The sequence below is a fragment of the Nipponia nippon genome, unplaced genomic scaffold, assembly GCF_047370975.1.
Source record: "Nipponia nippon isolate SJK-2023a ecotype South Korea unplaced genomic scaffold, ASM4737097v1 scaffold_1, whole genome shotgun sequence".
In the NCBI taxonomy this organism is placed as follows: domain Eukaryota; kingdom Metazoa; phylum Chordata; class Aves; order Pelecaniformes; family Threskiornithidae; genus Nipponia; species Nipponia nippon.
In genome coordinates this window covers 118,299,166-118,326,588 of record NW_028262290.1, presented here as the reverse complement: position 1 = coordinate 118,326,588, position 27,423 = coordinate 118,299,166, and the positions used below count along the sequence as shown (strand labels likewise).

Below are 27,423 nucleotides of genomic sequence, written 5' to 3'. Positions count from 1 at the left end.
TACTGTTGTTATCAAGTACCCAATGGAATTGCTTATAGTGAATTTGGCAATAATGCCCTATAGAAACAGCACTTTGAACTTATTTAGTACCTTTGATCCGGGGATCTAAAAGGAGGGGTCTGTCATTATTACTATTCCCATTTTACAGAGGGTGAAACCGAGGCAGAGCGCATTTTTCCAAGGTTGCAGAGGAAGGCAGCTGAGAAAGGGAGGTGGACAAAGAAATTAACTCTTCCCCCCCCCCCCCCGCCTTTTTTTTTTTAATGCTCAAACCAATCTCCAGGAGTACTTTCTCTGACTCTTATCATAAATTGGAATTAAAGTTTTGGTGTCAAGAATGGCAAGGTCTTTCTGCTCATAGCTGTACCAGGTAACTCCCCTGGAAGGTGATGAGCATTCGCAGCCCGCTGGCCCTGAGCCGGCAGCATTTGCTTTGCCAGCTCCTGCTGACGGTTGCCCTCATTCTTGCCCTCCTTTTGGCCAGCATTGTCAAAACGGGCAACTGTCCTAAGAGAAAACAGCACAACAAGTAAAGCTGTATTTCTTGCATCTCTGACTTCAGGGTTGTCCGGGTGGCATTTCATTTCCTTACTAGTGGAGACCTGAGGTTGCCCACTGCACAGGGAGGCTGGCAGGTGGATGATTGCTATGTGCCCTGCAACAGCAGAGGAAACAAGGATTTTTTATCATCACTGCCTTGCCAGAGCCATTTCAGTAGTGACAGCTAACCTGCAGACTCAGGACCCCTCCCCTGCACTTGCCCCACGGGGTTGTGGCCCCCTGCCACCCATGCCAGGTCCACCTGCGAGGGCTGGGGTGCCTTTTGTGTGCAGCAAGCCCTAGGTTATTTTTTTTTCCCCCCACAGGGAGAAATCCCATTTTAAAAAGCGACGATTCAAAAAAAAATGAGTTGACATGAAAATCAAGCAGCACTGTGGAAGAGGCTCCTTTAGTCTAACACCACACATTACTGAATAAATCAATGGGGAAAAAAAAAAATCTTTTAAGTGTAACTTCCTGAGTAGAAACTCAGATCCCATTTAAAAGAGCATTATCAGTGGAAAAACAGGTATGAAGGTGGCCCCTCCATGAACCGCACATCTCCCCACTGCGAGAACCACAGAAGCTGGAGGCTGGTGGGGAACGAGAGGCTGCACGAAGCCCTCCAGCGCAGGACCAAGAATTCAACCCCCAACATCCGCTAGTGCTAAAGCAAATTTATACTGGCGGAAAAGAAAAATAAATCCATCTTTCACTAGCAACGGATGTTTTACATAAACACGCTGGTACATACGGTCCTTGTTTCATGTAGAAGGGGGTGTGTATGTGTGTTTTTTTTTTCACCCGGTATGTTAAACACACTTTGCCAGTGCAAGACGGTACAGGCAAAAAGTCTGTAAAACATTCTGCTGTGCAAGCCCCTGCACGCCGAGGAAGAGGCTGCCACATACGTGCCTTCACAAGGCTCTGCACGCCGCGAAAAACCTTGTGCAATTCGTAATATTTTCCTGTTTTTACGACTCGCTAAAGAGGCGAGGGGCGGGCGAGGAGGGGGGTGGGTGGGTGTGTGCGTGTGCGGGGGGGGGGGGGGGGGGCTCGCTTCTTCTATAAAAAATAAATAAATTGCATAACGAGATACTTTCTTTGGCAACTGCTTCCTGACAAATATTTACAAGCGCAGAGCGGAGCGCGTTTCCCCCGATGTGAGCGGGCCCCGCCGCCGCCACCTTCCCGGGCTCCCCCGGGCTCCCCGCCGGCCGGGCCGGGCCGGGGCGGCAGCGCAGCGGGGCGGGCTGCCCCAGCCCAGCGCCGGGGCCGTTTTCCTTCGATTCAACGGCCCGGGAGCCTCCCGGACTTGGCGACAAGCCTTTGGGAGGACGGAGTTTCTCTACAGTTGGTAGCATGCGTTTAAAAAAAAAAATAAAAATAATAAAAAAATCCCCAGGCAACGAAACGCCAAATTAAGGGGTGGGGGCGCTCGCCTCGCCCCCCCCCCCCCCCCAAGCGGGACGCCGGGCTAATCGCCTCAGCCCCCTCAGCTGCACCCCCTCCCCCGCCGCCTCTACTCCACCCTCAGGCAGCAACTTCGCTCCCAGCCGGGACCTCGGATCCTTCTTCCCCACCTCCGGAATAAGGTGTCTCCGCTGTCCTCCCCCCCGCTGACCCGCCCGGCCGCCCCTCACGCCGCCGCGCCGCGCCGCGCCGCGCCGCGCCCCTCCTCCTCCTCCGCCGCCCGGGCCCGGCCCAGCCCGGCCCGCCCTGCCTCCCCCCGCCTCGCCGCCGCCGCCACGGCCTTCCCCCCACTCCCGGCCGCTTTTCCTCCGCTGCTGCTCTCTGTCTCCCTCCGCCCTGGGAGCCGGGCACTATTTCTCCTCCCCCTGCCCTGTGCGCTGGGTGCCTGTGGAATGCTGCGCGCTGGGCCCGGCCGCGGCGGCAGGATACAGCCGATCCCGCCGCTCACTATAAGAACCTCCTTGTGAGCGACGCCATTTTAAGCCTCTCGCTCGGTTCAGCGGTGGGAGCGGTAGCGGCGCTCGGGGCAAGGGGGACTAACCGCCGCCCCGTACGGTTGCCACCCGGGAGTACAGCGGCGGGGGCACCGCCGTCAGCACAGAACCGGGCGAGGAGGACGAGGACGAGGCGGCGAGGGGACAAGGAAGGAAAGACGGATCGGACCGGGATCGCCCGGGCGGCAGCAGCAGCAGCCGGAGCCCGGGGGTACCCTGCGCTCTCGCCTCTCTGCAACGTTAGTGCCACTTTCTCCGGCGGGAACTTGGGGCGAGCCCGGGCCGGGCCTCGCTCCCTCAGCGGCCACCGGTGCCCCGGGGCGGGCGGGAGCGGGCGCTGCGTCCCGCGGCCGTTGGGGGGTCCAGGGTGTGCCCGGCGCCGAGGCGGGAGGGACGGGGCTGGAGCGGGGCGGGGGGCGCTGCCTGGGTGGGAGTGGGGGTGGGAGAGAGGCGGGGGGGAGGCAGGAAAGGAGGAGAGGGCTCTTGTTTTGGGAGGTCCGGACAGCTGCGTGGTTGCAGGAGGCGGCAGCTGCGGCTCCCGAGGTGTCTCTTGGGAAGCTGGTCCTGGGGCGAGGGGGTGGTTGCTCGGGTCTGCAGGAGAAGGCGAGTCTCTGCCGCCCGGGTCTCCGTGGGACTCTGCTCCCGGCCGCGTTTGCACCCGAGGCCGGGGGACTTTCGTGCCCCCCCCCCCTTTTTTTTTTATTTATTTTTAAAGGGGGGGAGGTACTGACTCGCCGGTGGGCTGCAGACCACCGTTGGTGATAGGAGGGGGAAGAGAGCAGGGGACGGGTTTATTTGTACCGAATATAATTAATCACGGTCACTGCAGTCGGCGGGAGATAACTAATCTGTTGCCTTGTGGGTTTTCGCTCTTAGTTGCATGCACATTTGCTGGAGAGGTTATGCTGCTTCTGGGTGTCACCGAAATGAAGCTCCCCGGAGCTGGGAGCAATCAAATTAAGTTTTTAATACCCACGTTACCAGAGTCTTGTAGCGAATGACTCGGGCAGCTGGGGGCTCGTATGCTGCAAGGGGAAGCGCCTGCTGCTTTCCGAGGCCGGCTGGGGGGGACGACGGCGACTCCAGCCTCCCAGACTAACGCAGTTCTGAGATGTGTGAAGCAACTTGCTGTTACTCCTAGTATGATATAGGGCACTTGTTTCTGACTTCCCGTGGAATGGGGAGCTCCAGATGTGATTTTTTCCCTGAAAAGCTTAGTTCAGCTCTCTTTTGTGCATGATCAGTTGCTCCTGAGACAGCGAGGTTTCTTAAATCTAGCAAAACCTTAAATTCTTCCCTAGCTAAAACTTGACTTAGGACATTGTGCCGCTTCTTTTTCAATCTCTTCCCAAAAACCTTTGCTGAAGATTATCCCTTCTGGGAAGAAAGGGCAGGCTGTGAAGGTACTATGGGCAACTTGAGACTTTAGGAATGGCAGTGTTGATCTTTGTAATCAGCTACTTCTTCTTGATCTCTTTCTCATGGAGCAGCCATTGTTCTGACACTCTGTATATTCCAGACATCTGTGGTCCTCCCATCCCCCAAAGTATGCAAGTGGTGAATGGAAAGAGGCTGGGCTGGTATGCTGAGGTCGATGGACGGAAATCAAGGAGGGGTTTTAGTAAAACAGGATCTTTATGCTCTGAGACTATAGTAAAGGCAAAGACGAGAAAACTACCTGAAAGAGTGTTGGGGTTTTCTTGGTATTAAGTTCAGACACACCAGAGAGCAACTTACCAGTTATGATTTTGCTTCTGAATGACAAAAAGGCACTACTGCAAGGCTTTAAAAGAGCATAAAGGGCAAAACTTACTGGTGCTTATTGGGCCAAGTTATAATGTGAATTTCAGTAACTGACAGTCCAATTAATGTTAATCTTGCACTTTTAATAAAAAGGTGCTGACAGCTGCATGTATGTGGCTACTGTGTTGATTGCCTAATGGCTGGTACTGGTGAAAATGAGGCTACCTAGCTGTTCAGACAAGGCTTTAAGGCTCTCTAAATTCAGCTTTCAGTATAAAATCATATGAAGTGTCTTGCTGTTCTGGAGTTGTTCTAAAGAAATGTCATATCTGCTTGTCTATTAGTTCAGATACTTTCTGTCTAGGTATAAACTGAAATGCATGGAAATGTTCATGTTGTTCTGTATGGCTGATCGTTTCAAAGAGCCTAGGGGAGAAATAAGTAAAAACATGTTGATAAGAGAGGACAATGCAATGCACAATGGCTTCTAAAAGCAAGGATGTAATACAAAGTAAAGCTTGACTGAAAAAGTCAGTTCTTCAAATGTTGTGTTACATCCTTAGTAAACCAAGCTTCCTTTTCCTTACCGAAGCAGTAAATAGGCTGGGCTTCTTGCTTGACATATAGTCTACACTAGCGTTTTGCTATGACTACGTGGTGTGTCAGTAACTGGCTTATCAAATCTTGGCCATGAAACCTGGTTGCCCTCCAGACATACAGCTTTTGTGAAATGAATGTTGATCTTTCGTGACTTAACATCACCGAAAACTCAAGTTTAACTCTTCAGAGCACAATACCTCAGAAAGTTAATTCAGATGTAAAGACAGCAAGTTGGTACTAGTGGCCTTCGAAAGTAATTTTGCAGTATTTTGAGGAGTAGAAAGGGAAGCAGCAAGAATGGGGCAGGAAACATGGCTATTGTAAGCTTCAGCCTTATAAACTGAAGTCTGAATGTGCGGTCTGAAACTCCTGGATAAGGATGTTTCTGCAAAATGTTGTCTGGTAAGTAGAGTAGTGTGCAAATACAGCAGTAATCAGAATCACTCATGTTAATTCATAGTTAAAGTTGGTAATGCAGGGGTTGTGGTGATCATGCAGTTGCTTGCAGCAAAACTTGTTCTGTGACTCTGGTAGACCGCATACCATGGCAGGAAAATCAGGACTGACCTTATCTTGAACATCATACTTCACGAAGCCTGATAAAACTTCGTGAGAAACTGTGCAGGCAGTTGGGACTTGCTCTTGGGTCCTCGCAGCACATATTCGCGAGCTCGGAGGCCCCTGCCTTGCTGGGTGACTGTGCAGTAACTTAGAAATGGCACCACATTAACTTTGCAAAATTCTGCAGACTCCTTGGCAGTAAGTATTGCATGTGACTTTTCTTTTCTCTTTAGATAAAATGATTATCCTGTGTGGTCAGAGGGGCAGGGGAGTGTTGCTGACTTTCTAGTTAAGGACTGGAAGACTTGTTTTGGGGGTGCTTTGATGTTATGCACCAACCAAATTGGTTAGACTTGCCAACATAAGGGAGCCTGACAGCGGTTCACTTTTAATATCCATTTCTGGCATTTGATTCCAAAGTAAAACTTGCTGTAGTATGTGATCAGGCTTTAGCCCAAGAGGGTAATGTCTTAATATGCTAGTGGTGTGTTGGCTGTGTTGCCTCTCATGAGGGGAAGAAAGGAGCCAGAGAAGTTTTTCGCACTGACAGGTAACTTCAAGTGCAAGGGAGGGAACTAATGGAAGTCTTATTCTGGCATTTCTGTCTGTCTGGAACACCAAATTGATAAAGTGAGCAGGTGAAACATATACCTGTAGCTTGACCTGCCCTCATGAATCTGTTAACTCTGAGTTGATGTGAAGCAAATGGGCCCTACGCTTTGTTGCCTTGGGAAGTATGGGTGCAGATGTTGCTTTACAGCTTTCATTACAGAAGAACTTTTTCTTAATACTCCAAGTTGTTTTGGGAAACAATGTACGCTGGCTGGATTAGTATTGCAGAGGTAAAGTACTTGCTCTATTACTTAATACTAAATCAACTCCGGAACCTTGTTTAAGGACTACATTAATTCCCTTAAAGGTTGAAAGAGTTAATCCAGTATTCTAGGTTGCTGCTTTTAAAAAAGGTAGTAATGAGCTAGCTGGATCTTACTGGAGTTGGCAAATGCACAGTGTGCTCTGTAAGTATATTTGCTGGAACTAGCATTTCTAGGCTGACTTACTGTGCTAAATAGACTTGTATAAGTTGGAGAAGTTTGCCAGCTCTGCAGCAACTGTAGCAAGTAGTTCTGTATTGTCCTGGCAACAATTCAGGTGCCCTCCAGTGGCCAGAAATCTTAACATCCTAAAGGTGCTGATAAATGCTGTTGCCTTGTCAGTTTCCCTTAATTAAAAGTGAGCTGAAGAAACATCTTATAATGTCAGACTTCATTAGCATGTTTGTTGCTTAAACAGTACTTTTTGGAGTGTTGGTATGTCTTATTGTAAATACATAGTTATTCTGACAGACAAGCAAAGGCAGCCACTTTTGGATTCATAAGTATTTCATTAGTGTCAGTGCAATTATGACTAATCACTCTGGTTTCTTAAACCATGGCGATTAATGTTTAACATCCATGTTCAGGCCTGGCTACATGGTTGCAGCCTCAGAAGAAACTAGATTATGGTTAGATACGTACTGGTTTGGAAGGGAGACTATTTGTTAAATTGTTGCTGTATTTGAGTGGAAATGAGTGTTTTAAGTTCTACACAGGCAGGAGGGGAAGATACTCTGTAATACGGTGGCTGTCAGCCGCCTTCTTGATGTACACGATCATGATAAATGATTGCAGAACCATTAAGTATCTTTTTGACACTCAAACCTGTGGGGAGGAAGCTTGAGGGCTGGCAGTGGTTTGTTGCTGAACTTTATTAGTGTTAAATGAAATGTGATACAATATTTTTCTCAGGTCTCATAGGTTATCTCTAAATGGTCATGATGGCAGCTTTTTTTATATGTGGCTAGGTAAGACTAAAGAATGATGTTTGATCCTGGCTACTGCTATCTCTACTACAGACATCTTTCTTGGTGAAAGTAGGGGCACATTGACCAAAAGCTGTAAATCAGTGCAAGTTGATTAGGTGAGTACTGCTGGCAAATTAAACCTTAGACAGAAACATTAGCTCATCCCTAACTGAGAATGGCAGGAGTATGCATAATGTAGACACCTAACTGTGCCCCACAGATAAAAGGTTGCAACTTTCTAAGCTGTGATAATAAAACTGCTCTTCATGTTTTGCCCAGCCATGAAGATACTCAAACATAATGAATGCTGCATGAAACCCTAACTGGACATGCTTGCTGGTGACCAAAAGATCTTAAACCCATTGCTGAACAGAAGTGAACTTAGTAACTGTTTTGAGGTTACTTGCATGAGTTGGTGGTGCTTAGCTGGTCAAAACAATTAAGACATAAGAGTAATTGGGTTGATAATCTTGTTGTTAACTTAATGCAAGTTCATAAACTTGGAACTGTCATACCAGTCCTTTAATACTGAGTTGCAAACTGCTGTCAAAGGATTGATAGGTACATTATGTGGAGAAGGTTATTACTTTTGTTCTAAAGCTGGATTGTAACACCTGATTAGTAGTTGAAGCAGTTCCTTGCATCTCATCTTAAATGTTAAGATTATCAACAGCTCCTCTCTTGGACAGTGAAGAAGGATACAGAGGTACTTGGAGCCAATCTTGCCTACTAATAAAGCTACAGATTCTGCTAGTGTTGTAGATGACTTTTTTGTTTGCAGATCTTGTTAGAAGCTGCTGGTATACTTGCCCGTGATTTTGAATATAAAGGATTGTGTTGACAGACCTCTTGCAACTCCTAAATGTTTCTCTAGGTAAAGGGCAAAATAATTGTGCTGTGGATCCAAACACTAACTTCTCTGAAGTGACAACATCCAGTGCTGTGAGATTTCAGTTACTACAGTACAAGTATGCTTATAAGTAGCAAAGAGTATGGGACTATATGAAAGGGTGCCGTCTTTACCTTGCATAGTATGCCCAGCCACATGACTCTGGCAGCCTTAGGCTCTGGCCAGCATCAAACAAAATTCTGTAGGGCACCACTGATAGTTGTAAGAAATTACAGTGGTAGGTAACTGCTGCTAAGTACCTTTTGACCTCTCTAGGTGTCCTATCAATATGTAATTTCCCACAAAGTTTCTCTAAAATGTCTGTCTTGAAGAGTAAAGTACTGTGCATCAAAGGTATTAGAGAACCTTTATAGGATATTGCCAGCTTCATTTGGGGGGGGCTTCTTGGCAGGCTCTAAAGTTTGAAAGTTCATCTCTTCGAATGATTGTGCAGATCAGTGCCCAGGTGAACTTTACTTTTTTTACTAACTTACCTGATGTACTTGTTCTAAATTCTCCTTCAGCTTCTCATCATTTTAGAGATTAGTTATCTCAAGTATTTGTTGGCTGACGATGTGTCTCAGACCAATGTTAACTGTTGCTTTATTGAAACTTCAATGGGTTGTTTTTAAAAGGCTACTTAAACCTTAGTACCTGTGAAGACCCTGACTAATTGCACAGGCTGTTAGTGCCTAAATGCTGCGTGGCTCAAAGCGCTGTGTTTCAGTGACACTCAATGCCTGCAGCTGAAAGATACCCCATCTGGCAGTGGAAGCTCACTAAGTCCATTTCTGATACATTTTGTTACCTGAACTTTTGGTCAGTGGCTAAAGTTGCTCTTCAGTGATCGATTAAAACTACCTGTGTTCTGGGTGGCATTCCGTACTTAGGGTGAGCAAAACAAAATCTTATTACACTTACATTATAGTCTCAACTGCACTTGAAACTTAATGCGTACTCACAGTTAGTCATTTGCCAAGCTGGCTAGGAAGTGTGATTCTTTACTAGCCTGCTGTCCCTTTTGGGAGGAAGGGGAGGGTAAAACAGGTGAGTGTCCTGTAGTATCAGAACACTCTGTTGTGGTCCAGTCCTAATGGAAGTGAAGTGTGGTGGAATGGAGCCTTACAGCCGTCTTGTAAAGTTCTTGTGGCCCCTTTCCCTCCCCTCTGCCATGTGTGCCTAAGGCTGCATGGATTCAAAGATGAGTCTCTCTCTGTCCTTGTAACCTGAGTCTTTCTTTCAGTAGACATATTTTGAGGGATAAATCCTCTTTTAATACAGCTAACCCAGTGTTTAAAGTCTAGTCGACTGCCAGATGCCTGCACTTCAGTTCCATTAAGCAGTTGTAATCAACTTTTTTAGAGAAGTCTAGGAAGAACAGAAATATTTGCATTCTGTTTGCTTTAGGTAATGAGCATGTGAATAGAAACTCTACTCTGTGCTCTTAATTGGTCTTAGATTGCTGAGATGACTGAAAATAGACAGGGATAACACTTTATTTTGTGATGTGGCATCAAATGAACTCTTAAAAAAAAAAACTTATAAAAGCTAGTGTAGGGAGGCTCTTCTGCCTTTATGTTATGGAAAGGATTTTTTAGATAATTTCTAAGGCAGCAGATAAAGGCTGAAAAGCCAGAACAATTGATGTAATAGCAAACTGGGATGCCTGAAGGAAAAAAAGATATAATGAAGTGGAAATTAAGCAGGAAAAAACAGTGGCTGAAAGCAGAGGTAACTTGTAGTGAGCATTGGCAGATCTGTGTATGTGCTGTCAAATAGCCCTCTTCCACTTTAAGTTCTGTGGATTATCTGAGCTAGTTTGTTGCCTCTTTCAGCATGTATTAAGGATATTTAAAGCTTGGAAGTTGCAACCTGTTAACCTTTGAGAAAGGTCAGTTAAGCAGATACTATTCATGTTTCTTAATTTCCTGATGTTTAATAGGAGAAACCGATCTTAGACTTTCAGGTCTTATTATTAAGATATTTTAAAGAACAACGCAAGACTGTTGTATATTCTGGGTTCAGAGTCAAACTTACTGTGATCTGATTAGCTAAATCTAAAATGGAACATATTGCTGTTTGCAAGGCTGCTTCTGCCTTTCTGCAGGCATCGGTAGAATGCATTGTCTGAAGTATTCCAGCTTGGATAAATTTGAGCTGGATGGGTTACATAGGATACTGAGTGGATAGGGTACTTCACTGGAGTGAAGTATTTTTACTTAGTGGTTGGAGCGAACAATGTTAATCAAATATCGCTTGAGGAAATGACCACAGCAGTTTTGTCATGAGTTAGTTTATGAATTTGTTCTGTTGCAGTCTAGGGTCAGTAAGCTGGATTTTCAGATTTTAACCTGCTGTGGCACACAGGTTAAGATTCCTGTCCCTATTGGTAGCTCTTAGTTTTCAATAGAACTACTGAAATGGTTGAGGTTGGTATATCTTGGCATAACACTTAAATATAGTAATGCTGCTCTATCTCTTGCCATGACATTTCTTCTGAGGTGGTAGTGAAGGCTACAGATGAGTATTTCTATCATCTAACCCGAAAGAAGATAGAAATGTTGTAAAGCTGTGAAAACCCACTGTGGGTTTTTTTCCTTTTAAAGTTGGGAAAACACATGCTATGTTTTCCCTTGACTCTATGGTTTGACTTGTTTCCTTTCGATGTTACATGCTGTATAAGTTACTTCCATTTACTTAGAATATCTTCAGATGGCCTATGACAAGATATTTTTACCCATATTAAATATCAGCCTGCTGAAAGCAGAAGGAAGCCTGACATTAATATGAAAAGTGTGAAGTTTTATATTATGATTCCTGGTATAGATAATAAGAAAAACCTTAACTTTACTGTCTCCAAAAATATCCAAGTGGTCCATTGCTTTGTTTAATGTGATAATTTACAGCCCTAAACCATTACTTGAGAGCCAGTTTTCAAGGAGTTTCACAGTCATTTTTGTTCATGCAGGTCCTTAAACTGCTGGTGTGAGAAGGTGTTTGAAAAATTGAATTTCTTAATCCAGAAGTCACTACTGGTGAGTGACTAATTTGACAATAATCAAGGCCCTCTAATGTTTGTACATAACTTCAAAATCATCTCCACTCACTGCATACAGCTGTTCCTTTCAGAGCTGACAAAGTGACTGAGGACTGCAAATGCTGCTACTGTAGACAGAATATGGGAATGCTGTTCGGTACTTGTTTTGTGGATATGGAATGTATTTAAGGAAAACTGTTGTATTTAATCCTGTGTGGTACCTTTGTACAAGAAGAATTAAATTTTTTTTTAAAATGCAAGTCTTCAGAGTGAAACTCAAGCATGTTATCTGTTCCTACTTTGAAATAAAGTATCTTCTGTTCATTGTGTAGAAAAATTGAAAACCCCAACTGTCATTCCTACAGCTTCTAAAATCCTTTAAAACACACAACACAAACTGTACTTTCAGGACTTCTTACTAGTCTTACAGAAGCATCTAATGCATGAAGGACCTCCAGAACTGCCCACAAAGCATACTTTACCCCAGAGCTCAATAGAAGATAGATAAAAGTCCTCAAAGTTAAGTTTTGTTTGGAGAATATGGGAGAAGAGGACTTTATCCCCATTTGGATAAGGAATAATTAGAAGTTTAAAACATATATTTCTGGTGGTAAAAAGTTCTTGAACTTGTTTAACCTTTGAAGATAAAAAATGAAAGTTTCCTAAATTGAGACTTGCAAGGCAAATGACAATCCTTTTAACTTCCCAGGTTATCTCCCTTCTTAATCCAAAGGTAGAATCATCTAAGTTAGAAACTGAATGCAAATACCCTGGATCATTATTTTCCAAAAGTACTATCCTTGTTTTCATCTGTGGATAGGCAGTCTATAAATCAGTTCTTATAGGCCACCTGTAACTTCTTCCTCCTTCCCTCCCTCTCAAATTGTAGCTGTCAGGTTTTTGTCAGCTAGACTAAGACTTCTTGCTTTTCCTTTAAAAAAAAAAAAAAGAAGTCAGTAGGCAGGTATAAACTGATTATAGGCTTCCCTCTTTGAAGGAAGAAAAATAACTGACTTCTTTTTAGGCTTCCTGTTAATCAGTTTAGTCACTTTAATATTCATTAGGAATAGCACTATCTCAGTTGGATCATGTCTTCATAAGACTAAAAGCAGTAGAAGGTAGGCTTGCCTGTTGCAAGAGTGCTTATAGCTGTGGGGTAGGCTAGACCAAAAATTGCTTAAGGAGACAGGTCAGCCACTCATGCCTGAAAGAGCTTATATACCATGAAAGCTGCTTTGATGTTTCCACTAACAGTATTGTCTTACTTAGACTATTTTCCCCCCACCCCTTGCTTTCTTTTCTAGAAAACAGAATAACAACTTCCAGGATAGGATCAAAGGATTATTTTTTTTTTTATTTAAAAATCCTTAATCGAATGTATTTCTCACATCTCCACTTGAAAACTAAAGTTAATTAGGAAGCTTCTGCTACATTAAGTTCTTACATTTCTGTTCTTGGGTCATAGGAATGAGTGCTGTAGTTATCTGGTGTTATTGGTTGTGGAACTGATGTTGCCTGTATATTTTGGCTACTGACTCTTTGTAAAGCAGATACACAGGTAATGTCATGGGCAGGCAGCTGCCCGAAACAAGACCAGTTATAAAATTAGACCCTAAGAATGCTTCCAGTAACACCTCGGTAGTGGTTGCTATAGCTTCTGCGCACTTGGAGAAAATCTATTTTCCAGTACATGTACTTCTCTTCACTTGTGTGTAGATAATCCATGTTTTAACTGCTCTGTCACAAGAAAATTAAGATCTGCTTGTTCTACGTAAGAAAATGTGTCAGTCGGCACCAATGGTTAATTTAAAGATGCAGTTGCTTGGCCTGTCCTAGATGAGATGTAGAGAGACATACATATGAAAACATGGTCAGTAGACGTGTTCCCTTTAAATAGGTCATGGTGGCTGGATGTGTCAGTCTTCGTTTCTCACACAAGGTTTAGTAACATGCTGCTCTCAAGCAGAAGATTTCTGGAAGACTTGCAAACTTTAAGTTGGACTTGCTTTACAAAGGGGGAGGAATCCTTATCGGATCAGTTAGGTGTAATCTGACTCAATCTTAATGAGAAGATTCTATTAAGATTAAGGTAGTAAACTTAAAAGAAGATGGATACATTTTTATTCAATACAAGCTGCAAATATGAGCTGTTTCATAGGCTAACAAAATGGCTTAGCTGACAATGAAAATGGGTTTATCTTAGATAAACTGCAGCAGAGGTGCAAATGTACTGTATACAGTCTTGATGTACCAGGGAGGTAAATGCCAGGCTGATATTCAGCCCCGTAGATAGGCTATTCTCACAGGTCTTGTCCTCTGTCAGACAGAATAGACATAAACAATTCACTGTGCTCTGTGTCTTAATGGAGTTTAACAGCTTTAGAAAGAAAATTATCTAGGTTTTACTGAAGATGTTCAGAATTATTGTTTAGATTTGAGAAATGCTATAGGCTTGTTGACTTCCTTGGCATGTGCTTGGCTGTTCTCCAAAACTGGAAATTAATACTGAAGTTCTATTCATTATCAAAATACTCCTCCTCTTTGGTTCCTTTGAAAACCAAAAAATTTGAATTGTCTTCCTTAGTAACTTGGAATTGGTGGCTCGTAAGTGTGCTAAGCTTGCAAAACTTTTTCTCAGTTATTTAGAACTCAAATGCAAGGTTGGAACTGATGGTACACAGTACAGCTTAGTGCAATGTCTTGCATTGCTCTTCATATGAGGGATTTAATATATATTTAAAAAAAACAAACACAAACTAAAACCAAACAAAAAACCAACAACCTCCATTTAAACCTAAAACTGATCGTGCTTGCTACACAAGTGGATAGTGTCATGGGGGAGGAGGAGGTTTTTAAGAAGGTAAGTCCCGTAACTCCTGGCAGTACAGCCATATGAACTTCTGTATAACATGACATTTATCAAAATTCAGACTTGAATTCCTTTAAAAATAGCAAGGCTTACAGAAGCTCGCTGTTATGCTAAAGTTTGTAAAGTGTACCAGGTCATTCTGTCTCTTCCTGGTGGTTAAGATCTGCATTACTGACCTTGACAATGTAATGTCTCTAGTCATATGTCCTTCAATAAATTTGAATAAGAGCTCAATTTAAAGGAGCTGGTATATGGTTCATGGTTGAAGACTACAACCTTAATTATCCTAGCAGGGTGGTTTTGTGGGTTTTTTGTTTGTTTCCACTCTACCACCACCTCACCCCCATGCTGTGTGTATTGATCCAGTTTCTGTCAGGTGAGGTAACAGCACAAACATTTGTTACCTCGTCTGGGGTTGTTGCTCCCTTTGAAGCGTAGCAGTTAACCCTGTCATGACGCACAGGAAGACAAGTCAGCAGCTTGTCTGGACTCAGTTTACCCCCTTGTAAAATGAGAAGAAAATGGGAAGGAATGGGGGAACGTTCAGTTACAGAAACCCTAAAAACAACCCGAATGTACTCCTTTTCCCTGGCTACTTTTAGTCTGCAGTTATTTTGAACTCTTGGGATTAAAACCGATTTCCCATCTAAATAAAAAATGCTACCTGGAATTTCTGGGGGTTACAGGAGTATGAAATGCAGATTAGGATGTTACAAACTTTCAGGTGCAGCTAGCAGGCTGATCTAAGGTCAGCATTTCGAAGACTGAATATCTGACTGATAATGCAGTTCTGAACACTTAATTCGGTATTCTTCATTGCGAACTTGTGTATGTTCTTCAGCTTTATGTTGAAATAGTGCTGCAGTGCAGTGGCTAGGCTGGTCTGTTGGATTGTACCAAATGACACAGCTACTCTTCTCATCTCTTCAGGGTGTTGAAACTGAAACAACCATTTCAGAGTGCAGTTGCTGTAAGCCAGCTGCCTTCGTTTGTGCAGAATTCAACAGTGAAAGGAAATGATATACATTTTTCCCAATCCCCTCATATTTGAATCTGAGGTGGTAGTAAATATCTTAAAGCATAGTCAATGCTCTTGACTGGTTCATCTACCCACTCCAGAACTAGTTGGTCATCATTTTTATTAGCAGCCTCCTAATAGGAGGTGACAAGAAAGGTTACAATAAAAATAGATCTTTTGTGCTAAGCACATTGCGAATTGCATGTAGCAGCTAGATCTTGCCCAGTTTTCTATTGGAAATGTTGCATCTGACTTACAGTGAGGAGTAGGGGGAGCAAAGACACAAATTTGCTTTTAGTGCTATTCCACTTCTTTCTGTTTGGAAGGCGTTAGTGGGGCTGACAACGCAGAAGACCTGCAGGGAGCTATCAAGCTTTTGTACAGGCACTTCCTCCAACTTAGCTACTCAGGGAAACTTTTGTATTAATGGTGAACTGACAGCATGACTTAGTTTTTCCTTCCCCTTACCACTGCTACTCCCAAATTCCTAACAGGATGTTGGAGGAATCCAGTGTTCGAGGGACTGGGAAAAAAAAAATGGTTGTATTGTCAGTGCATCCTCCATGCTGATTGTGAGGAAGGATTCTGAGTTGGCCAGTCTCTTCCAGGCTGTGGAGGAGGACTAGTTTAGGGACCCAAGCGTTTCCAATGGCATAGCAGGGTACTTAATGCTGTGTTATGTCTTAAATCAGCTCAATGCTGCTTATCTGCTGCAGATGCAGATCTACTGTCCATTTTAAAAGAGCCAGGAAAGGGTTGCTGCCAAAAGTTGTGGGAGTGCAGAGTCAGGACAAACACCACTGGCATTTGTACAGCAAAGTAATGAGTTTGCTCAGGAGCTGCTGGAGTATCCTGCAGCTGGCTCACAGACAGTGAAATATATAAGCTTGCCTCAGAGTTGCCTAACCTATTCAGTGAGATTCTTAAACTGCAGGCCTGTCTTCTGTTTAATTATGATTTTCTAAAAGCTACTCCTGAAGGAAACTCTTAAACTGGGGAAATCTGTCTTTACACAAATACAGCGTCAAACGGACTTTGTTGTCCTGACACAGTACTGCAAACCTGTCCTTTAAAGAGATTAGTGGCTTGCCTTTACTTCATTGTCTAGGAATGTTTTGATCAGCATAGCTCTAACACCTAACGGCACATTGAAAGCTGATTGCTGGAAGAGATGGTTTTGCTCACTGCACTAGTTACCGCTACAAATGTTTCTGCTTGGCTAGCTCCCAGAATAGGCTGTCACCAGCTCTATGTCTGTGCTGAAAACAGTCTTGGACTGTGGGGGGGAAGGGGAGCAAATGAAATAAAAGTATGACAGCTTTGAGTGACCCGTTGTGAAGCTGTAGCCTCAAATTTCTCTTTCTGGGTTAGTGAAGAGATGGCTACAGCTTTATGGTACAAATACTTCTGGACTGCTTGGTGATATCAAATGGAGGTGCATGCTGAAGATTTTGATAGGGCATTTGATCATATTTCAGCCTCCTGCCCCCAATTATCTTGGCTCTCTGCAAAAAAAAAAGTGAGTTTGGTTTTAATGCGTGCAACTAAAGGAGAGCATTTGCTTATAAGGCTGGTTCAATTTTCAGCTTAACTTCAAGGAAGAGTTTTATGTAGCAAGACACCTTTCTGCTTGTGATACAGGAAAAGAGTAAAGGAGGACGTTCAATTATAACTCTTTAGGTAGTCTTTGTACCACTGAAATAATAGCAGCTTGCCTTAAATGGTCATTTCAGCTTTCCTTACAAAAATCCATGTTGTAGTCCTGTATCTAACAGTTTTGCTAGTATCTTAGCGTAGCTGTCTTTGAGAGAAATGAGGAAGTCTAACATTTAGCCCTTGTCTTTGCGGCATGTCCAAGCTGTGGAATTTAATGTCTGGACTTCCTCTTATGCAAGGATAGAGAAGTAAAAAATGGCCCTATCATGGTCAGTCTTCAATTCCTTTTCTCTTGCAGCTTTAAGAGGAGAATATATCTTACTTATAGACTGCCAGAAAAAGTCTAGGTGATACATCTTATTCTTTTGCATCTCTGTCCATGGGGCTTTGCTAATTAGCATTTGAATATACTCACTGTAGTAATGAAACGGCAAGATGTGCAAAGTCTTAGTTTGCAATTCTAGTGCTTTAATACGAAATCCTGTCTTACTAGCTCTGATTAGTGTTTAATAAGTTCTAACCTTGCTCTTTTTTAGGGTCTCTGAAAGGTAGCAGGAAAAAGTTCTGGGAGCACAACAAGGAACATGGCAACCCAAGGTATATAATGCATCGCAATTTCTGTTGTTAGAATCTAGCAGTTCTAATAAAGAGCAGTTAAATTGGCTTCTTACTCCTCTTTTTTAACTTTTTAAAGTTACTTGCATTGAATAATGTCTGCTCTACGACAGTAATTAATACCTTACCACTGGAACTCAAACCTGCAAACAAGCTTGTCATCGTAAGTGTTTTGGGTCCCTTAAGTACAGTAAAATACCTAATCATAGTATGTGGAAAAGGGAACCTTTAAGCAGTAGACTAAGACAGTCACAATAGCCATGATTGCTCTGCCTGTTAGTCGGGTTTATAGATGTCTGCATCGGTTCGATGTAAAGCCTCAGTTTAAAACTGCTTCTCGCTTGCAGTGCTACCTCTGCCAGGTTGAGGTAGTTGTTTATAGCAGTTTATTTTTGTTTAAAATCTGTGTCATCTCTTGGATTAATACATGCTGGAGTAATTGAACTAAACTTAATTGTTCAACAATGATTTCTTACAGCTGACTTGATGGAGCTGGATATGGCAATGGAGCCAGACAGAAAAGCAGCAGTCAGTCATTGGCAGCAACAATCGTATCTGGACTCTGGTATCCATTCTGGTGCCACAACAACTGCTCCCTCCTTGAGTGGCAAGGGAAATCCTGAGGAGGAAGATGTGGACACGACGCAAGTCCTGTATGAGTGGGAGCAGGGATTCTCTCAGTCGTTTACCCAGGAGCAAGTTGCTGGTAAGGCCTTCTCCATTACACTGATTTGCCTAGGCACACAGCTTAACAATACAGAAACCTAAATACTGAATTATTACTAATCTAGAAGATGAGCTTTTTATTCCTAGCTTGAGGTAACAACTTACCTTGTTTTTCAGATATTGATGGCCAGTATGCAATGACTAGAGCTCAGAGAGTGCGTGCGGCTATGTTCCCTGAAACACTGGATGAAGGAATGCAAATCCCATCCACACAATTTGACGCTGCTCATCCAACTAATGTGCAACGCCTGGCTGAGCCATCCCAGATGTTAAAACATGCTGTTGTTAATTTGATAAACTACCAAGATGATGCGGAACTTGCAACTCGTGCAATCCCAGAACTGACCAAACTGTTGAATGATGAGGACCAGGTAAGCATTTTCTTTGCCTCAGTGCAGCTTGCTTGTGGAGCTTCTTCAATGACCTTAAAACTAAAAGCTTTCTTCAAATATTTCTGTAGGTGGTGGTGAACAAGGCTGCAGTTATGGTTCATCAGTTATCCAAAAAGGAAGCATCTCGCCATGCTATTATGAGATCTCCTCAAATGGTATCTGCTATTGTGCGTACCATGCAAAATACAAACGATGTGGAAACAGCCCGTTGTACTGCAGGTACACTACACAACCTCTCACATCACCGTGAAGGCTTGTTGGCAATCTTCAAATCAGGAGGCATCCCTGCTTTGGTTAAAATGCTTGGGTATGTGGACTACTAAGACGGTACTTGTGTTTTTTAGTTAGTATTGGTAGGTGCGGGTACTCACAAGGTTTTTTCCTTCTGTAGGTCTCCAGTGGACTCTGTGCTGTTCTATGCCATTACAACTCTTCACAATCTCTTGTTGCATCAGGAAGGAGCCAAAATGGCTGTCCGTCTAGCTGGTGGGCTGCAGAAAATGGTTGCCTTGCTCAACAAGACAAATGTCAAATTCTTGGCCATCACAACGGACTGCCTTCAGATTTTAGCGTATGGCAATCAAGAAAGTAAGGTAAGTGCCTCTGCTATTGAAGCACTTAAAATGAGCAAGCTTGCTATGAATGGCCTAACAGTTCCTGTGTACTGGCCTCCTTATTCTGAATCTTCAGCCATGTTGGGCTTTTGCCAGTCAGTCCTCGCCTTGCAAGAGGCGAGGGACGCAGGAATTATTTTGCGGAAACGCAGTCATGCTTATAGTAAGACTGCAAAACTTACAGAACTGACCAGCAGATGTGAACATTTTTTAGAGGTCTGTAACCTACGATGGGTGTAAGCCAGCAACAATTACTACCTACTGATGTGCTCAGGAAGTGACAGACTAATGTTATTTTTGGTGTCTTTCAGCTGATTATTCTGGCAAGTGGTGGACCCCAGGCTCTAGTAAACATAATGAGGACCTATACTTACGAGAAACTGTTGTGGACCACAAGTAGGGTGCTGAAGGTGTTGTCAGTCTGCTCCAGCAACAAACCTGCTATTGTTGAAGCTGGTAAGTACCTTGTACCCATGATAAGTTAAAAAGCTCTGTGGTACTGCAGGATCAGCACATTTTACAGAACAGAAGCTGCCAGCATCAGAAGTTGAACTCGGATTGGTCCTTCGGTCCATAACTAGTTTTGGAGGCCTTTGGTATACAGAAGTATAAAAGGTAGTCTGTTTTAAGTAAGTCTACTATGTTGTTAGCTGGATGGCTTAGTGGCTGAGTGCTGTCAGAATGGTCCCCTTAGAACATGCATACATTTAAAAGGTCTAGTGTCACAAAAAGAATCTTGGGGTTTTCTTCTATGTAACGAAGGGTTAGGGCCTAGCCATATTATGATACTAATGCCAAGAAAGATCCCGAAGCTTGTAAGATATGCACTCAGACTTTAAGGAAGAGAAGGACCTCACTGTTCACAAGATGGGCATCCGAGTAATGGTGTCAAATCTGTACCTTCTCTTAGGTGGGATGCAAGCTTTGGGACTCCACCTCACAGATCCAAGCCAGCGTCTTGTCCAGAACTGTCTCTGGACTCTGAGAAATCTGTCAGATGCTGCAACGAAGCAGGTAAATGGCTCTTCTAAGGGATCAGGATCAAAAGCTAACATAGTGGAAGAGGAGAGAGACTAAATTTTTCTTCCCTCTTTTTTTGCAGGAGGGAATGGAAGGCCTTCTAGGAACTCTTGTTCAGCTTTTAGGATCAGATGATATTAATGTTGTGACTTGTGCTGCTGGCATCCTTTCTAACCTTACCTGCAACAATTACAAGAACAAGATGATGGTGTGCCAGGTTGGTGGCATCGAGGCTCTTGTGCGCACAGTTCTTCGGGCTGGAGACAGGGAAGACATCACAGAACCTGCTATTTGTGCGCTCCGTCACCTCACCAGCAGACATCAAGAAGCTGAGATGGCTCAAAATGCAGTACGTCTCCATTATGGACTCCCAGTGGTGGTTAAACTGTTGCACCCGCCATCACACTGGCCTTTGATCAAGGTAAGTAATAGTTAACAGCTTTCAGCGCTGAAAACTAGTGCTTTTTTTAAGGTAACCTTAACTGTGAAAAATACTTTGTTTCCAAGGCGTTGGGGAATGTAATTTGTTTGATGGGAAGGTTGCTTCAATTGAGCAACTGAGAGTTGTCTATTAGAGATTTAAGCATTTGGGATCAACTGATTAAAAAAAGAAATCACTAACAGCAAGCACACCCATCACGCTCTTTTATTCCCCACCCCCTTTCTTAACTGCAGGCTACTGTTGGTTTGATCCGCAATCTTGCTCTCTGTCCTGCAAACCACGCCCCACTGCGTGAACAAGGTGCTATTCCAAGGCTAGTTCAGTTGCTGGTTAGAGCACATCAAGATACCCAGCGACGTACTTCTATGGGTGGAACACAACAGCAGTTTGTGGTAAGTAAGTGGCCGCCGCTAACTGAAGTTATGCGTAAAACTCCTCATTTTTGTCAGTGTGCCTCAGCCATCTATTGTTTGGTCTGAATGGCTGTCTTATCATTTGCTCTAATTCATGTTATTCTCTTGGTGGGCTGATAATTCTGTCTTGACAGACCTGCGGTTTTTCTTAAATAAACAAGAACATCAAAACCTTGGTTCTTATTTTACCAAGAACCTCTTGAGCATTTAATTCTGAATGCTATAGATCACAGGAATCCTGGTTTTGTCTACTCTGGCAAGGGAAGTAGTTCTCTACCAGGAAACCCATCCTCGTTGGAACTATGGGTTTAAGAATGCTGTCACAGCTTATTGCGTATTTTCAAGGGTGCTTAGAGCTGTAAAAGTACTGAGAAGTTGTACAGCCTCCATACTTGTTACCTCTTTAGGTACCAGGGCTGTGTGGCAAGATCAGTCTGTCTTTTGCCCTGTTAAACACATTAACAAAGGGGAGGTTGCCTTAGCATGGGCAAATGGAAGCAGTACTTACTAGTGCAGGAGTGTAGTTAATTCTTGCAGAGGCAGGAGGAGGGGGGGCCTCTTTGTTACTGATAACCACTGTTTCAAACTTAGTAAACTGCCAAGCTAATTCAGTTTGGGGAAAAAAAGCCAGTGTCGTCAGACATGAAGTTTATAATGAACTGAAATAAAAATGAGAACACTGGGAAGAGTTCCACTGCGATGCTTCAGTTACTCAATTTAATTGGATAAACTGGGCCGACTGCTAGCAGGGATGTTAAGTTTCAAGGCCGTTACTTTGTTAAGCAGTAGATAGTGGATATGAGCCTTGTGGGGGGAAGGGGGTGTGTGCACGGGACAAGTTTGGTTGATTTGTTGGCAGGGTAATCAGCTTTTTGACAGTCATTTTAGAAGGTAGCATGCAATATCTCAACTTCAAAAAAAAATGCCTTTTCTTTCCCTGACTAGGAGGGTGTGCGTATGGAAGAAATTGTCGAGGGCTGCACTGGAGCCCTGCATATTCTTGCACGCGATGTTCATAATCGAATCGTAATCAGGGGTCTAAATACCATTCCACTATTTGTGCAGGTAAGCAAGAGCTCAAGAAAATGCTATAGTACATACTAGAAAACCTAGTAAAATGGCTCTTAAGCTAAGTCAGATTGTGCTGAAGAGCTCGTTTCAAGTTGAAGAGCTAAAGAAACCCTTGTGTTTTGGTTGCAGTTGTTGTACTCTCCCATTGAGAACATCCAGAGAGTAGCTGCAGGGGTGCTCTGTGAACTGGCTCAAGACAAGGAAGCAGCTGAAGCAATTGAAGCCGAAGGTGCAACTGCTCCTTTAACAGAACTGCTTCATTCTAGGAATGAGGGTGTTGGTAAGTGAACTTAAAAGATAGGTTTCACACTTGTGTTGCAACGGTTGCGAGAAGACTCAGCCTCTACTGAAATCCCTCTTCCTTTCAATAGCAACATACGCAGCTGCGGTGCTGTTCAGGATGTCTGAGGACAAACCACAAGACTACAAGAAGCGACTTTCGGTTGAATTGACAAGCTCTCTGTTCCGGACTGAGCCAATGGCTTGGAACGAGGTGAGTTGTGTCTTTGTATTAATGGTTCCTTGGCGAGACCTTGCTTCCATGTCCTCCCTCCTTCCAGTAGTGAAGTGTAGATGCTGTCAGTGATACAGCTTTACACGTGGCTGGACCTTCTTTATTCTTTCTGCGTGTTCAGGTTCAGTGAACCTGTGACAAGCAGCCTTAGAGCTGCTTCTTCCCTTGCAGATAGGAAGAGTCCCTTCACTACTGCTGCTAAAGCTTGTAACTCTCACTATGTTCATTAGTGTGCAAAGCTGTAACATTTTCTGTGCTGGTGAACTCTGAATGCAAAGATTGAGGCATGAGTGATGTGAGGGAAGCATAAACATAAAACATATCCTGTGAGGCTTCTGTTGAGCAAACGATGTAGGACAAATAATCTTGGGGTGGGGATGCAACTTGCGTTCTCCTTAGAACTGAGCTCTCGGACTTGAATGTTTGCAGGCAGATTATCACACATTGCCTTTTTTCATGCTTAAAGGGCTGCACAGTGAACCGGGACTGAAAACAAACTGTGCCTGGGGTAGAGGGAAGGTTTCACTAAGTCTCTGTCTTCCTGCAGATTATTTAGATTCAGGAGCCTAGCTTGTCTTACCTTGTATGTATTTACTAAAAGACAGTAGGCCTTGATTTGTACTATTTCAGTGTCCTAAAATCTGTATCTATCACAGCAATGTGAAAAAAAACGCTAAAATGGGACATCTCTTTGAGATTGGAGTTATGCAATTACACTACAGACAGGCAATTACTTCTGTAGTTGGGCAAACCGGGGGAGGTCCCTTCAGAACTCTTAAACACCCTATTGCTGGCTCGGGAATCTCTGACCAGCTGACTCGCAGGAGTCGGGCAGATGTACCTGAGGAGGCGTGTTCCTAGATCTGCCCCATCTTTTTCTGCCCAAACAGAACTCTCCTTCCAGTCATCTATGGATTCCTATGCCTGCATCTGGCTCTTCTATATTGGATGCAGATGCTTGGATAAAAAGGCATTTCATGTTCACAGAAGTCGATGCTGCAGTGCTCACTGCAGAAGAGTTGCTAAAAAGGGATCTGGGGCAAGCTTCGAAACTTTTTAAACTCAGCATTACTAGTGCTGGCCCGAAGACCTGACATGAAAACTGTTTTGTAACTTTTTTGTGTACATCTAGACGGCAGATCTCGGACTTGATATTGGTGCCCAGGGAGAACCTCTTGGATACCGCCCAGATGGTACGTCTCCTCCGTTCCCCTTGACTGAACCTAAGTTGGATGAAGTCAAGTCATAGATTTTAAAGGAGAACTGCAAATGAGTGAAGAGTGAATTACTCTTCAGCAAGGTATTGCAAACTGGCAGGCAGATGGGGACCTGCCAGTTCAAATGACCGGTTTCTGCAACACCGCTGGCAGCACTGAAATGGGAGCCATATGAATGTGCAGAACTGGTGTCTCTTGTCTGAGTCTTGTGGGAGAATCTCCCGCTGAGCTGTTGTTTCCAGAAATCTTTTAAATTCTTTACAAATGGACTTGACAATTCCAATAGTGCAGTTTTTCTTTAAAACAAAACCGGGTATTGAATGTATTAGCCTGTAAGTGTCTATAGACTTGAACGCAAGCCTATCCCTAAGGATTCTAAGCTATTTTTGACTAGCCTTTCAGAAGCAAGTCTACAGTCTTGGAGCCTGGTTTTGCTGCAGTATTGTTGAATTTTAGTACTGTTGATTGTGCAGACTAATGGCTTGGCTGGAATCTGCTCGTGCTTCTGACTGCAGTGTGCTTTGTCTGCAGAATCATACTGGAAGGCTGTTTCGAACAATGGAATAGCCATTAAGGGCAGGCAACAGATTTTTTTGAACTTGGCTGAACTAGAAAAAAAATTAGACGGCTACAAAGATCTTCTCACACACTGATACTTGCAGCTTTTGATGCATCTAACATCTGTTAACATTATGCTTTTTTTCCCTCTGCCACCTTTAACTTTCTTAGATCCTAGCTACCGTTCTTTCCACTCTGGCGGATACGGTCAGGATGCCTTGGGTATGGACCCTATGATGGAACATGAAATGGGTGGCCACCACCCTGGTGCTGACTACCCAGTTGATGGTCTGCCAGATCTTGGCCATGCCCAGGACCTTATGGATGGGCTGCCTCCAGGTGACAGTAATCAGTTGGCCTGGTTCGATACTGACCTGTAAATCATCCTTTAGGTAAGAAGCTCCAACCTTGAATTTAAAAACAAAACAAAAAGAGACAAACAGATGACTGGACTGCGGACTTGGTTGGCAGGGAGGGATTGGCTCGATTGGGTCCCAGTGTGCCAGAACAGTGAATAAACGCTCTGGAACCACGTGATCAGTACACTCCAAACTGACTTCTGCCGTGAAGTGTGGAAGTAATTAACTGTAATGTCTTGTGCGCTGGCTTCATGCGGTCTGAATGTGCGAAAACGGCCCTTTACTCAGGAATGCTGACACCTGGTTTTTTTCTTTCTCTTTGCAGCTGTATCATCTGAATGAACTTGCATTGATTGGCCTGTAGAGTTGCTGAGAGGGCTCGAGGGGTGGGCTAGTATCTCAGAAAGTGCCTGACACACTAACCAAGCTGAGTTTCCTATGGGAACAATTGAAGTAAACTTTTTGTTCTGGTCCTTTTTGGTCGAGGAGTAATAATACAAATGGATTTTGGGAGTGATTCAAGAAACGAAGAATGCACAAGAATGAATTGCAAGATGGAATTTATCAAACCCTAGCCTTGCTTGTTAAAAATTTATTATTTTTTTTAAATCTCTGTAATGGTACTGACCTTGCTTGCTTTGGAAGTAGCCTTTCTTTTCGCAGTAATTGTTGTTAGTTTTTTTTTAAAAGTCTCTCGTAGTATTAAGTTATAGTGAATATGCTACAGCAGTTTCTAATTTTTAAGGATTGAGTAAAGGTGTAGAACACTAATTCATAATCGCTCTAACTGTATTCTGAATAAAGTGTAACATTGTGTAGCCTTTTTGTATAAAAAAACTAGACAAATAGAAATGGTCCAATTAGTTTCCTTTTTAATATGCTTAAAATAAGCAGGTGGATCTATTTCATGTTTCTGATCAAAAACTTTATCTGGGATATGTCTGGGTAGGGGCCAGTAAGAACTGTTTATTTGGAACCTTGTATTGGACAGTTTACCAGTTGCCTTTTATCCCAAAGTTATTGTAGCCTGCTGTGATACAGATGCTTCATGAGAAAAATGCAGTTATAAAATGGTTCAAAATTAAAGTAAACTTTTAATTCGCTCTGTGTCAAATTATTTCAGATCACAAAGTATATTTGTGTGTTTACAAGTTTTCTGAATATTGTCCTGGAATTGCACAAGAACTGCAGTACTTCGGAGGAGGAAGCCAAGAAGCAGTCACCTCTCATCCCATGGAGGAACACACACTTACCCTTTAGAGCCGAAGTCCAAAGGAGAAGGGTTTTCTCCTGCAGCCCTCTGAGGCAGCGTTCTTCCCCTTTGCCTGCCGCCACTTGGCTTTGGCAGGTTCTTCAGCACAGGGCTGGGCCGAGCCAGGTGTGGGGCAGCTATGCTTTGTGCCTGGCCTGCAGCCACACTTAGCTTCTGGGCTTCAAAAAGCGAGACCAGCATATCACTGCGGCTCTCTCCAGAGATGCGCTGTCAGTAGGGTCGGATGAAGACCCTTAGCCTACAAACTGGCGGCTGGTCCAGTAGCGTAAACCTGTTTCCAGGTGTCCTCAGTCTTCAGTTACTGTGTGAGGTACAACCTGTGTGTAACTGCCTTCCCTGGAGGCAGTACCTGTGTAGCTGGGGGCAGGAAAAGCAGTTCTTAAGCTGCCAGCTCAGTCACAAACTGTGCACATCTGGATGGTGCAGCTGTCACCAGTCTCTGCTGGCAGTTCGGCTTCAGCGCAGCAGTTTGCTGGCAGAAGAGGGGAGGGGGTCTTGGCTGCAAAGGGTCATGGCTCAGGTTAGCACCCCAGGACGAGGAGAGCTGAAGGAAGCTCCAGCAGGGCCTGCCTCCCCTTGTGCTGGCAGAGCAAAGGCACTGCAGCCGCGGAGGGGCAAGGCTCACCCAGTAATTCTGCCACGCTCCCGCTGGAAGACCAGTGGTATAAAACACTTTACCAAATAATAGCTGCCAGCTAGCTTTCCCCCATTTCTAGAACTCCGTCTCTAATTCCAGCTGTTAAGCTATGAAAAAGAGCTAGTGATAGTTAAAGTAACATAAGAAAATAATTCTGCAAGGTGCAATCTGTTTACCTAGGGGTATTTGCTTGCCTCTACGTACTCTGAAGGACGGGGCTGTCCAAGAGCAGGCTTGCAGCAGCAGCTCTCAGGACGGCACCGTGTTTGGTAGGCGTGGCAGGAACGCGCCATCGTCGCTGGGAAAGACAACTGCTAGAGAAGAAGAAGTGGTCATGGTGCCAGACTCGGCCACAATATGCTCGCTCAGGGGACATGGGCAGAAAAGGAATTTCAGGTCTTTGCGCACTGTGGCACCGGCTAGCTCTAGAGGACGCTTCCTAGAGTATCAGCTTTTACTGGGGATAAATGCCACGCTGCCAGGCTCATCATCTCACCCGTTTTCAAAGAGGAGCTCCAGCCCGGAGCGTTGGCAGCTGAGAACGATACTCCACCAATGCAGCTTAAGCAGTGCAGTGCTAGGCAACAGAGGGGCACACATGTCACACAAAAAAGCCCATGCTATTGGGTAAAAAAAAAACAAAAACAAAACCAAAAAAAAAACCCTGATGATAAAAACCCATCGTGCCACATACAGACACAGCCTCTAAGTGATTGCAGGGGCTGGTTCTGGTTGCGTGAGATGAAAAATATTGCCAGTCGTAGGCATGAGGTGATCCCTTAAAATGAAGAGCCAAGGCATTCACCCGGTCAAAAAAAAAATAGATACATGAACACTTCCAACAGCAGC

The 27,423-nt window shown here is 43.9% G+C and overlaps 1 protein-coding gene across 3 annotated transcripts; it reads left to right on the top strand.

The window, feature by feature from the left end:
- The first annotated feature begins 2,357 nt into the window (after positions 1-2,357).
- Positions 2,358-25,765, top strand: CTNNB1 (catenin beta 1). Of its 3 annotated transcripts, XM_087769067.1 has the most exons (17): positions 2,362-2,746; positions 11,112-11,178; positions 17,260-17,320; positions 17,817-18,044; positions 18,182-18,435; positions 18,525-18,763; positions 18,848-19,049; positions 19,382-19,526; positions 19,981-20,084; positions 20,173-20,511; positions 20,766-20,924; positions 21,891-22,010; positions 22,146-22,296; positions 22,388-22,509; positions 23,663-23,723; positions 24,477-24,697; positions 24,990-25,765. In XM_087769067.1, the coding sequence occupies exons 3-16, from the start codon at positions 17,308-17,310 to the stop codon at positions 24,683-24,685; spliced, it is 2,346 nt and encodes a 781-aa protein (XP_087625193.1). In that variant the 5' UTR covers positions 2,362-2,746; positions 11,112-11,178; positions 17,260-17,307; the 3' UTR covers positions 24,686-24,697; positions 24,990-25,765. The 3 variants fall into 3 exon arrangements, with proteins under 3 accessions (XP_087625201.1, XP_087625193.1, XP_087625186.1); XM_087769060.1 differs by lacking the exon at positions 11,112-11,178; XM_087769075.1 differs by lacking the exons at positions 11,112-11,178; positions 24,477-24,697 and having other exon boundaries at positions 2,358-2,746.
- Positions 25,766-27,423: the final 1,658 nt, after the last annotated feature.